This window comes from Lactuca virosa, chromosome 3 (assembly GCF_052849685.1).
Source record: "Lactuca virosa cultivar CGN04683 chromosome 3, Lactuca_virosa_CGN04683_v6, whole genome shotgun sequence".
Taxonomy (NCBI): Eukaryota; Viridiplantae; Streptophyta; class Magnoliopsida; order Asterales; family Asteraceae; genus Lactuca; species Lactuca virosa.
Genome location: NC_136428.1, coordinates 50,680,740 through 50,695,554, shown reverse-complemented (window position 1 = coordinate 50,695,554; position 14,815 = coordinate 50,680,740). Strand labels below are relative to the sequence as shown.

General features: G+C 29.6%; 2 protein-coding genes and 1 pseudogene across 2 annotated transcripts; all 3 read left to right on the top strand.

Annotated features, from left to right (window-relative positions):
* The first annotated feature begins 2,287 nt into the window (after nucleotides 1-2,287).
* Nucleotides 2,288-4,892, top strand: LOC145163499 (uncharacterized; annotated as a pseudogene).
* Nucleotides 4,893-8,047: 3,155 nt separating this feature from the next.
* BCE2 (2-oxoacid dehydrogenases acyltransferase family protein) lies at nucleotides 8,048-11,282 on the top strand. The gene is made up of 8 exons (XM_079084434.1): nucleotides 8,048-8,520; nucleotides 9,203-9,349; nucleotides 9,433-9,558; nucleotides 9,637-10,016; nucleotides 10,104-10,351; nucleotides 10,438-10,526; nucleotides 10,630-10,857; nucleotides 10,949-11,282. Exons 1-8 carry the CDS (start codon nucleotides 8,338-8,340, stop codon nucleotides 11,060-11,062), a joined length of 1,515 nt encoding a protein of 504 aa, XP_078940560.1. The 5' UTR covers nucleotides 8,048-8,337; the 3' UTR covers nucleotides 11,063-11,282.
* A 774-nt stretch (nucleotides 11,283-12,056) lies between these two features.
* On the top strand, nucleotides 12,057-14,201 carry LOC145165653 (oxaloacetate tautomerase FAHD1, mitochondrial-like). The gene is made up of 7 exons (XM_079084433.1): nucleotides 12,057-12,211; nucleotides 12,298-12,463; nucleotides 12,991-13,043; nucleotides 13,394-13,456; nucleotides 13,573-13,623; nucleotides 13,687-13,804; nucleotides 13,946-14,201. The coding sequence occupies exons 1-7, from the start codon at nucleotides 12,119-12,121 to the stop codon at nucleotides 14,053-14,055; spliced, it is 654 nt and encodes a 217-aa protein (XP_078940559.1). The 5' UTR covers nucleotides 12,057-12,118; the 3' UTR covers nucleotides 14,056-14,201.
* The last annotated feature ends 614 nt before the right edge of the window (nucleotides 14,202-14,815 follow it).

Below are 14,815 nucleotides of genomic sequence, written 5' to 3'. Positions count from 1 at the left end.
AGTCCAACTCGTGTTCGACATTATATGTCCCCCCCATCACACATACTCTAATGTTATTCGACGCACGACCCTCACCATATTCATTGGATTAAACTTTTTTTGGACAATATCACCACCATCCTAATTTATTTAAAAAAAAAATTCTCACCCATCCCACCACCACATGACCGGGTGATGGTCGCGGTGTTGTCCAAAATATATTATCTTCCAAATATTTAAAATAAATTAAGAGATGTCGGGTGGGTGAGATTTGTTGTTTGAGTTTTTTAATTTAAAATAATAAATAAATCAATTAAAAGAAATTAAAAAAGATTAAAAAAATAGTAATCCAATAAAATAATATTTATTAATATATAAATCTTGTATATTAAAAATAATTTACTAATAAATTTAAATCCAATAGAAAGAATTAATCTAATAAAAAAGAAATTAGAAGAAATTAAGAAATTAATATTTTTTAGTATATAAAAATTATATATTTAAAATAATATTTATTAATATATAATAAACTAATAAAAAGAAATAATCTACTAAAAAGAAACTAAAAAAATAATTAATTAAATGTAATTAATAATCCAATAAAATAGTATTTATTAACATATAAATACTATATATTAAAAATAATATTTATTAATATATAATAATACAATAAATACAAATTAAAAAAATAATTAAAAGAATTAATGTATAATAATTGAATAAAATAAAAAAGAATGATGCATAAATGGTCTTTATAGTTTGGTCGTAAAAATGGTTATTGAGGGTAAAATTGTTATTTAAAAAAAAATTAACAACCAAGTTGTTAAAATTAAAAATTGTGGCCCAAAAACACACAAGATATCAAAAATTAGACGACTTTTGCACCATAAAACATTTTTGGATCAAAACCACATAATTTTGACAATCACATGGACCATTTTTGCAATTTTGTCTTTATTTTTATAAGAAAATATATATTTTTCCTTTCACCATATGCATTTGAAACTCTCATAACTTTCAATTTCTTTGTAGTAATGATTATAAATTGGTTAATATTGTTAAATAAATGCAAAACCAAAATTGTAATCCTAAATTAAGTAAAATTCAATATTAAAATACCATTTTTTACTTCTACTAATAAAATTATGTCTTAAAATTTTAACATAATATACTTAACTTATTAGTTTGAATATGTTTTTATATGTAAACTATGGTCATTTTAAAGTCACAACTTATAAATAATTTGTATAAAATACTTAAATTGTTAATTTAAATATTACGTTAAAGGGTTACTTAAAACGTAATGTCAATTAAACTTAAAAGAAAATCCAAAAATTGTTCTATAAATAACCTAAAGTTATAAATTATCATGTTAAATGCAAAACTTAAATTGTAACCCCAAATTAACTAAAATTATTTTTAAAATTATTTTTATAATCATTAAGTGTTTTAAATAGCTTAAAAATAACTTAGAACAACAAATTTAAAAAATAACATTATGTAAAAAATTATATTATTATCTTTTAAAAAACAAAAACGATGTTATAAATAATTATAATGATTGAGTTAAAATATTAAACAATTTTTTTAAAATAATTAATCACAACAACAATTATAAATAACATTAAACCATACATTATATTTAATTTTATTAATGAGTAACTATAAATATCTATCATATCATATGTTTATATTAACTTAGAGGGTGTTTGGATTGGGAAAAAAGAGGGTGTTTATTGCTTATTGCTTATTACCACCACAATACATTAAGTTTAAGTGTTTAGATAGGAATCCTTAAAAATCAGTTTATTGTGGTAGGGATAAGCTAAATAAACTGATTTTAATAAGCATCCCCCATTGCTTATTGCTTATTGCTTATTTTTAATGATTTGAGAATTTACCCAATTACCCTTTTAAAATAACGATACATAAACCCATAAACCCATAATGTTGATCAAATCCTTCACAATCTTCTGTCGTCCGCTATTCCCTTCTCGCAGGAACAACCATCGACAACCCTGGAAGCCGACGATCGACATACATGTATGCGTATTCATCAATTTTTTTCGTATTGCATAAAACGCACCTGTGATGTTTCTTTTTTCTTTTGCTTCTACCTGTTTGCTGCTTCCCTTCTCGCCCCTGTGATGCTTCTTTTTTTTCTTCATCGTTGATTCTTGCTGTTATTTGTTGCTATTGATGCTAATGATTCTTGTTTGCATCTACAAATTCCTCTGCGTGTTTTGATTCAACATTAGGGTGAAAATTCATAATTTTCTTCATTCATTACCATGATTCAATATAGGTAATGGACACTGTCAATGTTCATGATGTGGGTATTGATACACCCAAACTGAAAGTTACAAATAGATTTAATTGGGATCCTCATACATTCAAGGTGTTTCTTGATGGATGTATGAACGAGCTAAAAAACGGGAATAGATCGAGTACTTATTTCAATAAGACCGCGTGCCAAAATATATGTAAGAGACTTTTAGAACGACCAGGTAAAGATTTGGACATAAACCAAATGAAAAACAAATAGGACATTATGCGGAAAGAGTTCAAATATTATGACCATTTAACAATACTAGAAACGTGAATTTCAATTGATCCCGTGAGAAACATAATCTCAGCATCAAAGGAATGGTGGGATGAGAAAATAAAGGTAATAATTATAAATTTTATCTAGCAATTTATTATTTGTATTGTGTTTTTCGTGACATTCTCATTTTGTACATATAGGAAGATAAAGAGTATGCTAAGTTTAAGGATAAGAATTTGGAGGTATATGAGACATATTACGAGGCTTTATTTTGGGATACCGTAGCTGTTGGAGACAAGGCTAAGGTACCTTGCAAATTTGGCGACAGTAGCACTCCGGATGATGTACAGTTTGTGGATATTACGGATGGAAAAGAAGCTAGTGAGGAATTCCTCTTATTTGATGATGTTGATCCTTTTCTCACATATGATTGTTCTAGTAAGAAAAGGAGGGGAAATAAATTAACTCCCTGACGTGACAACAAAAGAAAATTTGAAGGAAAAAGTATGGTAAGCTCCTCATATGAAGAGAAACTAGACAGTGTTTTTGATGTTTTGTTAATAAGGAGCACTCAGACCTCAAGACAAACCACACACTCACCGACAACAGAAGATTGCATGGCAATTGTGTCTACTTTCCCGGGTCTTGAAAAAGGCTCAATAGGATATTTGGAAGTGTTAGAGGTCTTTCTAAAGAAGCCAGCTCGTCAGAATTTTATGGTTCCAAAGACTAATGAAACAAATATGGAGTTTCTCAAGAGGCTTATAGAGAAAGAGAAGTAGTTGAAGACATACTTTACTTTTATGTCATGTGTTAGACTTATCCTTTTATCTATAAGGTTGACTTTAAACGGTTGTCATGTGTTAGACTTATCCTTTTATCTGTTAGGTTGACTTTAAACGGTTGTTTTGTGTTTGTTTTAATGCAATTTCGTTTCATGTTTGTTTTGTGGTCAATTTTGCCCTTGCCCCATGATTTTGCTCTTGTTTCCTTTTCCATGATTTTGCCATGATTTTATCTAGTAGGTGGTAAATTTCCATTTTACGCTTGTTTCCTTTTCCTTTACTAACAGATTATTTCATGGCCAATGACTGTGAAAGTGACGACTCACATGACAGTAATGACTCATGTGATGAAATTGAAGAAAATGAAGAGATTCAAACGCTTCTTTTATGTAGGTTTGCTGTCAAAGGGTTACTATTGACTCACAAATCGAAATACGTACGTAGACGTCGTCGTTCATCTTCACGCACATGAATCATGCTTATCAATGAAATACTTAACGATCATGAGAGACGATGTTATAAACTTTTCAAATTACAAGTCCCGGTTTTCAACATGTTATGTAGGGATCTTGTTGCACATTATGGATTAAAGAAATCACGTCGTGTATCTATTCAAGAGTCCCTTGGTATTTTCTTGTTGTACTTAGCGTATGGACGTGGAAATCGGTTAGTTTAAGTGTTCTTTAACCATTATGGGGAAACAATCCATAGGCATTTTCATAAAGTCTTGGATGTTGTGATTAACCTAAGTAAGGACATCATCAAACCAAATGCTAACTACAACGAAACTATACCAGAACATATTTTAAATAACCCTCGGTATTATCCATACTTCAAGGTACTTATTTTATTGCAAAGTTATGTTATTTGGTGAATTTGTGTAATTGTAAAAATAATTGGTAACTTATTATATTTTTTGAATTTGTAGGATTGTATTGGTGCTATCGATAGAACACACGTGAAGGCCTCTGTTCCGCAACGTAACCAAATCAAATACATTGGACGAAAGAACTACGTTACTCAAAATATTATGGCAGCATGTGATTTCAACATGTGCTTTACCTTTGCGTGGGCTGGATGGGAGGGGAGCGTACATGACATGAGAATTTTCAATGAAGCGCGAATGAGATGTGAAGTTAAGTTTCCACTTCCAGCCGATGGTTAGTATTATTATTTATTAATAGAAGTTTTATATTTTCAAACGATATAAATGAATAACAATCATATGCTTTATTTGTACCTCTATAGGTAAGTTTTACCTTGTAGACGCCGGATATCCAAATACAAAATGTTATCTTGCTCCCTACAAAGGTTCAAACATCCGTTATCATATTCCTGATTTTTGACGTGGACAGACTCGTGCCGCGCGGGAACCAAAAGGCTTCAAAGAAAAATTTAACTATTATCATTCGTCACTTCGCAATGTAATTGAACGAACTTTTGGAGTCTGGAAGGCTCGATGGGTGTTACTAAAAGATATGCATGTAAATTTCGACTTCGAGTCCCAAGTGAAAATTGTGGTAGCTTCAATGACGATTCATAATTACATTAGAATGAGCGATAGTGGTGATGCAACATTTTAAATAACGCAAGAAGAATTTTATATTCCGCGCAATGATGAAGAACCCGATGATGGTATTGAGCCACACGACGAAGTATCAAGTGCACAACATAGAAATGACGATATGCATATGAGTGCAGTACACGATATGATTGCGGAACAAATTTTCTTAAAGTCAAACACTCGTGTACGCAATGGCGTATGATTTGTTTTGAAACTCTTTGGTATTTTCATTTTATGGTTTTATGTAGTAGCATGAAACTATTTTGGATAATATGGAATGAGTTATAACTGTACGTGATGGATAATATGGATTTGGAATGAAATTTGTGGTATAATATAGGTTTGCATGATAAATGTTTTTTTAGTTCTTATGGCATGTTTCTTGATCATTTCGAAAGATGTATCTGATCAATTAAAAAATAGGTGTAAAAATAGTGTGATAAATGTTTTTTTAGTTCTTATGGATAAGAAAATTATTATTATTATTTCAAAAACAAAACTGTTTTGTTTTAATAAGAAAAATATGTTAACATATAAAAGGAAACCATTTTTGGTTATTTTACTCATATAAAGCTGTTTTGTTTGCCAAATACTTAAGAATGTTTATCAGCTTATTGCTTATTCCCACCGCAATAAGCTAATCCAAACACTTTTGCAAAAACTGCTTATTCCCACCGCAATAAGCTAATCCAAACACTTTTGCAAAAACTGCTTATTCCCACCGCAATAAGCTAATAAACAATAAACTAATAAGTTATAAGCTAATTTATCCAAACATCGTCTCAGTATAAAAATTATTATATAAAAACTAACAACGTTATTATATTTAAACACGTTTGTAAATATTCGATTGTATTCTGCTCAAAGTGTGCACTATTCCCGTGGTTAAATTTTAAATAAAGTAACATGAACAAATTTTCTCAATAAATTGCCAGACAAAATTACAAAAATGGTCCCTGTGGTTTGTCAATTTCTGTGGGTAAGGTCAAAAAAAAAATTTATTAGCAAAAAAGGTCCCTATTTGATGGTTTTGTTGCGGTTTTGGTCCCAACCTCGTTAAGTTTAACAGCATGGCTGTTAACTTTTGGCAAATGACGGATTTACCCCTGGGACTATTTCTGCAATTTTATCTTTTTACCAAACTACAAGGACCAATTATGCAATTTTTCTTTTTCATTTTATTGAATTATTATATATTAATTATTTTAATTACTTTTTTCTTTTTAACTTTTTTCTTATTGTATTATTTTTTTATTGGATTATCATATATTAATAAATATTATTTTTAATATATTATATTTATATATTAATAAATATTAGTTTTATTATTATTAATTTTTTTAATTATTGTTTTTTGAATTTCTTCTTTATTGCATTAATTCTTTTTTCTTTTTTATTGGGTTATTATATAGTAATAAAAATTATTTTTAACATACAATATTTATCTATTACTAAGTGTTACTTTTTTGGATTATTAAATACATTTAATTAATTTTTTTATTTTGTTAATTCTTTTGATTGGATTATTATATATTAATAAATATTATTTTTAATATATTATATTTATATATTAATAAATATTACTCTTTTTATTATTAATTTTTTTAATTGATTTTTTATTGCATTAATTCTTTTTTATTGGATTATTATATATTAGCAAATATTATTTTTAGCATATAATATTTATCTATTAGTAAGTGTTACTTTATTGGATTATTAATTTTATTTAATTAATTTTTTTTAATTTTTTTATTGCATTAGTTCTTTTTATTGGATTATTAATTTAAAATTATTATTTTTATTTATAATAAATAATATTTTTTAATTGTTATTATTTTTTTTTAAATTTCTTTCTTTATTGTTTCAAATAAAAATACCAAACACTCAGATTTGGTAAATAATGTAGAAATATTTTTAGGGAAATTATATATGTCAAAATCATAAGTTAAAATCATAAGTTTATTGAAATATATAACAAATTTAGATATATGTGAATACACAAAAACTAAAATACACACGATAGTCTCATTTCGTGAATAATTATAGAACTTATATATTTGTATATATAGTAACAGAGTTGGAGACGCCCCGATAGCGATTTGTTGTGACTGAGTGATGGTGGTGGTGTTGTCCAAAATATGTTATCTTCCAAATATTTAAAATAAATTAGAGAATGTGGGGTGGGTGAAATTTTTTGGTATTTTTATTTGAAACAATAAAGAAATAAATTAAACAAAACAATTAAAAAATATTATTTATTATAAATAAAAATAATAAATTTAAATTAATAATCCATAAAAAGAACTAATGCAATAAAAAAGTTAATTAAATAATAATAATAATCCAATAAAGTAGCACTTACTAATAGATAAATATTATATGCTAAAAATAATATTTGTTAATATATAATAATCCAATAAAAAAGAATTAATACAATAATTTTTTTTTTAAAAATCAATTAAAAAATTAATAAAAAAGTAATATTTATTAATATATAAATATAATATATTAAAAATAATATTTATTAATATATAATAATCGAATCAAAAGAATTAACGAAATAAAAAAATTTAAAAAAAATTAATTAATCGAATTTAATAATCCAAACAAGTAACACTTACTAATAGATAAATATTATATGTTAAAAATAATATTTATTAATATATAATAATAATAATAAAGAATTAATGCAATAGAAGAAATTCAAAAAAAAATTGAAAAAATTATTAATAAAAAAAGTAATATTTATTTATATATTAAAAACAATATTTATTAATATATAATAATCCAATAAAAAAATAATACAATAAGAAAAAAGTTATAAAGAAAAAAGTAATTAAAATAATTAATATATAATAATTCAATAATATGAAAAAGAAAAATTGCGTAATTGGTCCTTATAGTTTGGTAAAAAGATAAAACTGCATAAATGGTCCCATGGGTAAATCTGTTATTTGCCAAAAGTTAACAGTCATGCTGTTAAACTTAACGAGGTTGAGACCAAAACCGCAACAAAACCATCAAATAAAAACCTTTTTTTGCTAATAAACATTTTTTTGGACATTACCCACAGAAATTGACAAACCATATGGACATTTTTGCAATTTTGTCAAATTGCCACTTGCCATGGTTTGAAGATCCGTTCAGCAAAGCTTTTTCCATCTTTAACGAAGTCGTGTTTAATTCTTACTCCTCGTCAGTCGTGCCTAACCAGAAACGTGCCATTAAACAAACATAAGAAGGTGTTTGGTGGGCATGAACTCGTTGACCATATAAGAGCTGTTATGCCAACGCAACTGCCACACTCCGATCCATCTTTTCATCGTTTCACATCTTGTTCGTATTAGTTAAACTTCATATGTTTTGATTGAATCTCTTCAGTCTACTAACTACCTCTCGATTGATATATTTTCGTAACCTATTTGACAATTTTTGCTGGTCGATCGGGTCGGATCATCCACAAGATGCTGCTATCTCGCCGGATTCTTCGTGGAAGGTCTTTGAATTCCGGTAGGAGCTGCTTGTGTTATCTCACTTCCACACCTTCAACGACGGCGGTGGCCACCGAGTTGAAGCCTCCTACAATCACCCAATTCTCAACCGCAGCTCCAACTTCTGCCAAGTTAAAGTTCGACGGGTCTTACAAGGTTAGTAAATTGAAAATTTCCTTTTACAAATTTGCCATGCTTTAAGAGGTTAATGTTTAATTGCGTCAGGCATAACTTACATTTATGTGTGGGTGGGTGTTTTCGATCTAAATTATGTGCATGAATAGGCTTCTTTCGAGTTTCGACTCATAGATATCGAAATCCAACAAGAAACTACATTTATGCAATTGCTTCTCTCAAAATTACTCACTAGATTCAAGGAAATTATTAGGTTTTGATTTTGTTGCCAAAATGATTATGGTTTTGAACTTTTGATGAAGAATATTCGCTTAATAATCTTTTTTCAGATTGTATCTTTCCTAAAGATTCACCACTCCCATTCTAATTTGATGTCTCTATTACCTTTTCTGGTCAAATTAGTCACTTTTAGTATCTAAACTCTACATAAGTGTTAAATTTCTTCAGAAAACTTCTAGATAGCCTGATTTTAACATCAAAATTGGCCATTTCGGATTATAAATTTGCTATGCTTTGCTTGCAAAACTCAAAAGACATACATCAGAAACTAAGACAGCAGTAATCAATCTGATAAAACTTTTACATGTTTCTATGTGAACAAGGGTGCATTCCATTAAATTAGTGGTACTTCTCATCTGAATCTTGATAAAACTTCATACAATTATCATAAAAGGTAACGATGTGGTTGTACTTAATTATGTAGTTGAACAAACTGTACAATGTCAAGGGGCACTACTTTTCAAGTAATGCAGTGGATAGTCAACAAGCTGGTGGCATTATAGATGTACCTTTAGCACAAACTGGTGAAGGTATTGCAGAATGTGAACTCCTCAAATGGTTTGTCCAGGATGTGAGTGATTTGATTTGGTCTTACAATAAATACATCTTCCTTTTCCTTTAATTGAATCATTCCAAATAAACTTGTTTTGTTAGGGAGACCATGTTGAAGAATATCAACCTCTTTGTGAAGTTCAAAGTGATAAAGCAACTATAGAAATAACAAGCCGCTATAAAGGGAAAGTTTCCAAGATTCTGCATACTCCTGGTGACATTATAAAGGTAAAATACCAGTAGTAGTAGTATTAATGATTTCCATAAATATGGTAAAGTAATTTTGATTTGACTTTGATTTTTCAGGTTGGAGAAACTCTATTACAGTTGATGGTTGATGATTCTGGTGTTCCATTTAATGCTTCTGATGCATCAGTAGGTTCTGATGGATCAAAATCTGATGAACACAAGCTAGATCTCAGAAAGAGTCATGAAAATGATAATTTATCCACCCCTGCTGTTAGGAGTCTTGCAAAGCAACATGGTATTGATTTAGCAGATGTCACTGGAAGTGGTAAACATGGAAGAATATTGAAAGAAGATGTTCTAAAGTATGGTGTAGAAAAAGGAATTATTGATGACAAACCTGCTTTTAATCCTACTTCTATCGAACCAATGTCTGGACCTGAAGAACAACTTCAAGAGATGGCTGAATCACTTTATCATGATAAGATATTCTCTCTAAGGTATTATTATTATATAAACAATAAACAATTTCATGAATTTGATTGAAGTAAACATGTTATTAAAGTTGTCAAATTGTTTGTTGGTAGGGCTTATCAGCGTGCAATGGTTAAGTCAATGACTGCAGCTGCTAGTGTTCCTCATTTTCATTATGTGGAAGAAATAAACTGTGATGGGCTTATGAAACTTAAATCAGCTTTCCAGAAAGAGAATACTGATCCGGATATTAAATTCACATTCCTTCCCGTCTTAATAAAGTCATTATCCATGGCATTGACCACACATCCATTAGTCAACAGCACCTTCAACTTGAATAATTATGAAGTCACTCTAAAAGGTCTGTATATTTTCCCATTTCACATTTTTTTTTTTTTTTTTTTTCAATGGATTAATCTGTCAAGTGGTTTATTTATTTGTTAAAAGGCTCTCACAACATTGGAATTGCCATGGCCACACCTTCTGGACTAGTTGTACCAAACATCAAGAATGTTCAATCTCTTTCCATATTGGAGGTTAGAAAAATCTACACAATCAAGCAAAAATGAAATTATTGTTATTTTTTATATCAGTTGACTGAATATATTATATGATATGATATGATATGATGTTTGGTAGATAACTAAGGAGCTATCGCGCCTAATAAAGTTAGCAATGGCAAACAAGCTTCCTCCTGCAGATATAGCTGGTGGAACTATAACTCTTAGCAATATCGGATCAATTGGTGGGAAATTTGGTTCACCCCTGATTAATGTTCCTGAAGTTGCCATAATTGCCCTTGGAAAAATTCAGAAAGTTGCATCTTTTAGGGAAGATGGAAGCATTTACCCTGTCTCTCTCATGACAGTAAGACCCTTTTTGGATAAAGTGATGTTTAACAGTTATATGTTGACAATTAGCATAAATTAATTTTTTTTTGGTATTGAATTAAATTCAGGTAAATATAGCAGCTGATCATAGAATACTTGATGGAGCAAATGTTGCGATATTTTGCAAAGAATGGAAGATGTACATTGAAAAACCGGAGTTGTTGTTGCTGCATATGCGATGATCTGTCACAATCATGTTTTTAGGCCAAAAAAAAAAAGAAGATATGCAGACAGATTATGTATGGAGTACGTCTTTGTAAGTTAACATAAATGTATGTTAAAGTTAAAATGTTCTTGTGTTGTGTGTGAACCTTTCTTACTTCAAAACTGAAAAAGAGAATGAATGTATTGCGGGAATCTTGTAACTTGTTGAATCAAAAAAGTTTGTTTTTACTTTTTTAATGCGTTTTGTTTTTAATAAAGATGATATACAATTTCCATTCTTGGAAGTCTCCTGTTGAACATGTGATGTACTTTGCAATAACTAAATTTCTGCAATTTCCACAAAAGGGTGCAGCGGCTTATGAGATATTATCAAGACTTGTTTGTATTCGTTCTTTTAAGTTTAATCACACAAATAAATGAATATGAATCATAAAGCAACATATTTTTGTATCCGTGTTTGATATTAAGAAAATAATCTGTCATGTTTGTTCACTATGAAAATAAGTTTGTTTTTGTTCATTTATATATTCATTCATTAAGGCCCAAACAACAAACAGAAACGAGACATGTTCACGAACCAAGTAAAAGAATACGTATATTTACAGATATAAAATGTTGCAAATCCAAATTTCTATAACATTCATATCTAAACAATTCCTAACGAGACATTTAAAAAAACATTTTAATTACCAACTTTAACAAGAATAAATGAATGCAAACTAAATAATAAACGTTCATGAAAATAAATTAAAAAACTAGAAATCTATTTGTATTCATTCATTTAGTTATATAAACATAAAATATTTTTTCATAAATAAAGAATTCTACACGAACTTTTCTTTCAAAAAAAGAAAAAGAAAATATAACCATCATCCTCTCAATAGTTAAACTTTTAACTTCAAATTGGGCTTTTACAAACTTAACATGGGTTGGCCCAAAGCCCAAACAGCAAGTAAAGTTTGACTACCTGCGAGTTTGAGTTGCCACTGAGTCCCACTGATCGTTGAAGATGCCGATTTGCCGTGTATATCTTTTGTTGAATCCGTGTTGGGGAAGTAGAAGTATTGACAAGTATGGACAAACTGCTAAGCGTCGGGACTAAGATCGTCGCCGTCGGCCGTAATTACGCCGCTCATGCAAAGGAACTCGGGAACGCCGTCCCTAAGGTTTGTTTAATGTGGTTCTGCATCTCCTTGTCGAAGCTGATATACGATTTAATTATTGTGATTCTGTGTGTGTTTGTGTTTTTTAGGAGCCGGTATTGTTTTTGAAGCCTACATCCTCCTACTTGGAAAATGGGGGAACGATCGAAGTTCCGCATCCATTGGAATCGCTGGATCACGAGGTGGAGCTGGCGGTCGTTATTAGCAAAAAGGCTCGCGATGTTCCTGAAGCTTCTGCCATGAATTACATCGGAGGTAATGCGCTCGTATTAACTTATATCCCACCTTCCTTCAATTTTCTAGAATTTTATATATAGATTTTAGGTCTCCGATTGTTCATTTGCCTCCCTTCTTCTTATATCTCCTGCAAATTGACTGCTCCATATAAGTACAGTACATTGCATAATAGAATGGGTATACACGAATTGGTGACACTATAGAACAAGATTAATCCAAGAAATTGGAGAGAGGACCTTAATAAAATTCCGTTGTCAAAGAAGAATCAACTAGGCTAGCCACTAGATAGGGAGTCTAAATGCGTCATTTTATTCTAGACAAAGGGAGTGAGTGATATTGATGCTTGTTCGTACCCTGCAGTTTCATAAAATTTTGATACTTTCAAGTATCAGCAAGCAAACTAAATTGACTCTTATTTTGAATCAATTCAAAACAATAAAAAAGGAGCAAAAGGAGGATTCTTTATAGAATGGAGTAATGACAGCCTTGCTTCAGTTTTCTAGAATTTTAAAAGGTCTCATAGCTGGAAGCTTGTTTCAATTTAGGTTATGCACTTGCACTGGATATGACTGCAAGGGAAATCCAGGCTTCTGCAAAGGTAATCACTTATTCTCAAGCTTATTGATATCAGGATTCTTATCAATCATCTATGTGTTTATGCAATCTTTTTTTATAAGAATGTCAAACATAGTTGGAACTTGGAAGAAATTGTCAGGAATACAGTTTAAAGACAAAAGTTGTAAAACTCTCACTAAATATGGTGTGTAATTACTAAATAGTTAGATCCATCTATTCAATATACTATTTGCAAGTTTAAAGTTATGTAAAGTTGAACATGATTTATCTACATGAAAACTTGATTTTCACTAATTCTAGATCTTTTGTTCATGTTATAAGAATTTTATGGTTTTGGTGTGTAACTTCTTGTTTGGTATATTTACATGGCAGTCTGCAGGTCTTCCCTGGACTGTTGCTAAAGGACAGGACACTTTCACACCTATCAGCTCCATTGTAAGAATTATTAGAAACTACACTCTTTTCTGGTAAATTGTTATTTTGATTAGGATTTTGTTATCTTGTTATATTACTTGATAATTAATAGACATATTTAAATACTCCATTTGCAGCTGTCTTTGTCAAGGGTGCCAGATCCTCATAGCTTGGAATTGTGGTTAAAGGTAGCCCCTCCATTCCATAATAATAATCCACTGAAATTAATGTTTTACGGTTTTACCCCTCAGGTTGATGGAGAAATAAGACAAAAAGGGTCAACAGAAGATATGATATTTAAGATCCCGTTTCTGATTAGTCACATTAGTTCTATTATGACACTTCTTGAAGGGGATGTCATACTTACAGGTAAAATTTCTAAACTTGTTTTGTGTTTTTGTTTAAAAAAAAATAAAAAAATCATTTTGTTGCATAAATAATTACCCTAGAAAATATGGCAATCAACTAATTAAATCTAGTTACCTAACTTAATGAATTACATTTGAGTAGGAACACCAAAAGGTGTTGGCCCAGTCAAAGTTGGTCAAAAGATAGAAGCTGGCATAACAGGCATATTGGATGTGCACTTTGATGTTGGAAGGCGTCAAAAGACCATATAAGTTGAAACAAGTTTGTAGTGCATATGCCATTTCCCTAACTTTCAAACAGACACTTCTATTGTGCTTGTAGCATTCTACATTTAGATGATGATGATGATGGCTTGAGAATAAACATCTACTTGGCTTTAAACCAGTTTCATGCCAAATTTTGTTTGTTTGTCTTTAATTGGTGGTTCCAAACAGAACTTGTGCTTTCATGTGGTTTTTTTATACGCATACATCAAGAAATAAGGTTAAATACAATAAATAAAAATGTACTTTCATTGATTTGTTTATTTCCATTTTTTCCTATTACATTATCATACTATGAAAAATCCACTATACAAATAATTATAAAAAAAAAACACAAAATTTTGCTCTAAATAAATAGATTTTTCAAAATAAAAAAATAAAATGCTATAATGAGGTAGATTTTTTAAATTAAAAAATTGAATGTTATAATTTGGTAGATTTTTCAAGATGCAATCTCTTTGTAAGAAAAAACTTGAAAAACACCATGATGTAATGGAAAACAAATATGAAATCAAGATGCTCCGATACACAGTCACAGATAAATTAAACTACATTGCTATTTTTTACATTTTTCTTAAAAAGTTGCAATGAAGTCTCGATTCAGATATGGTGATTAGAAATAAAAGGCTGGAAGAATTAACCTGATAAAGTTTAATTTTGTACCTAAATATTGTATATGTACGGTAGGGTTTTGAGAATTTCTAGATTCAATTTTGGGAGTTGATGTTTGCATATCCTTGTGTACATG

Bases quoted from the DNA above. Each gene is read 5' to 3' on its own strand.
- BCE2 (XM_079084434.1), top strand. From the start codon at position 8,338: ATGCTGCTATCTCGCCGGATTCTTCGTGGAAGGTCTTTGAATTCCGGT. The intron at 10,352-10,437 runs GTCTGTATATTT...ATTTGTTAAAAG, and splicing joins TTATGAAGTCACTCTAAAAG to GCTCTCACAACATTGGAATT. The intron at 10,527-10,629 runs GTTAGAAAAATC...GATGTTTGGTAG, and splicing joins AATCTCTTTCCATATTGGAG to ATAACTAAGGAGCTATCGCG.
- LOC145165653 (XM_079084433.1), top strand. From the start codon at position 12,119: ATGGACAAACTGCTAAGCGTCGGGACTAAGATCGTCGCCGTCGGCCGT. The intron at 12,212-12,297 runs GTTTGTTTAATG...TGTGTTTTTTAG, and splicing joins TCGGGAACGCCGTCCCTAAG to GAGCCGGTATTGTTTTTGAA. The intron at 13,044-13,393 runs GTAATCACTTAT...TTTACATGGCAG, and splicing joins AAATCCAGGCTTCTGCAAAG to TCTGCAGGTCTTCCCTGGAC.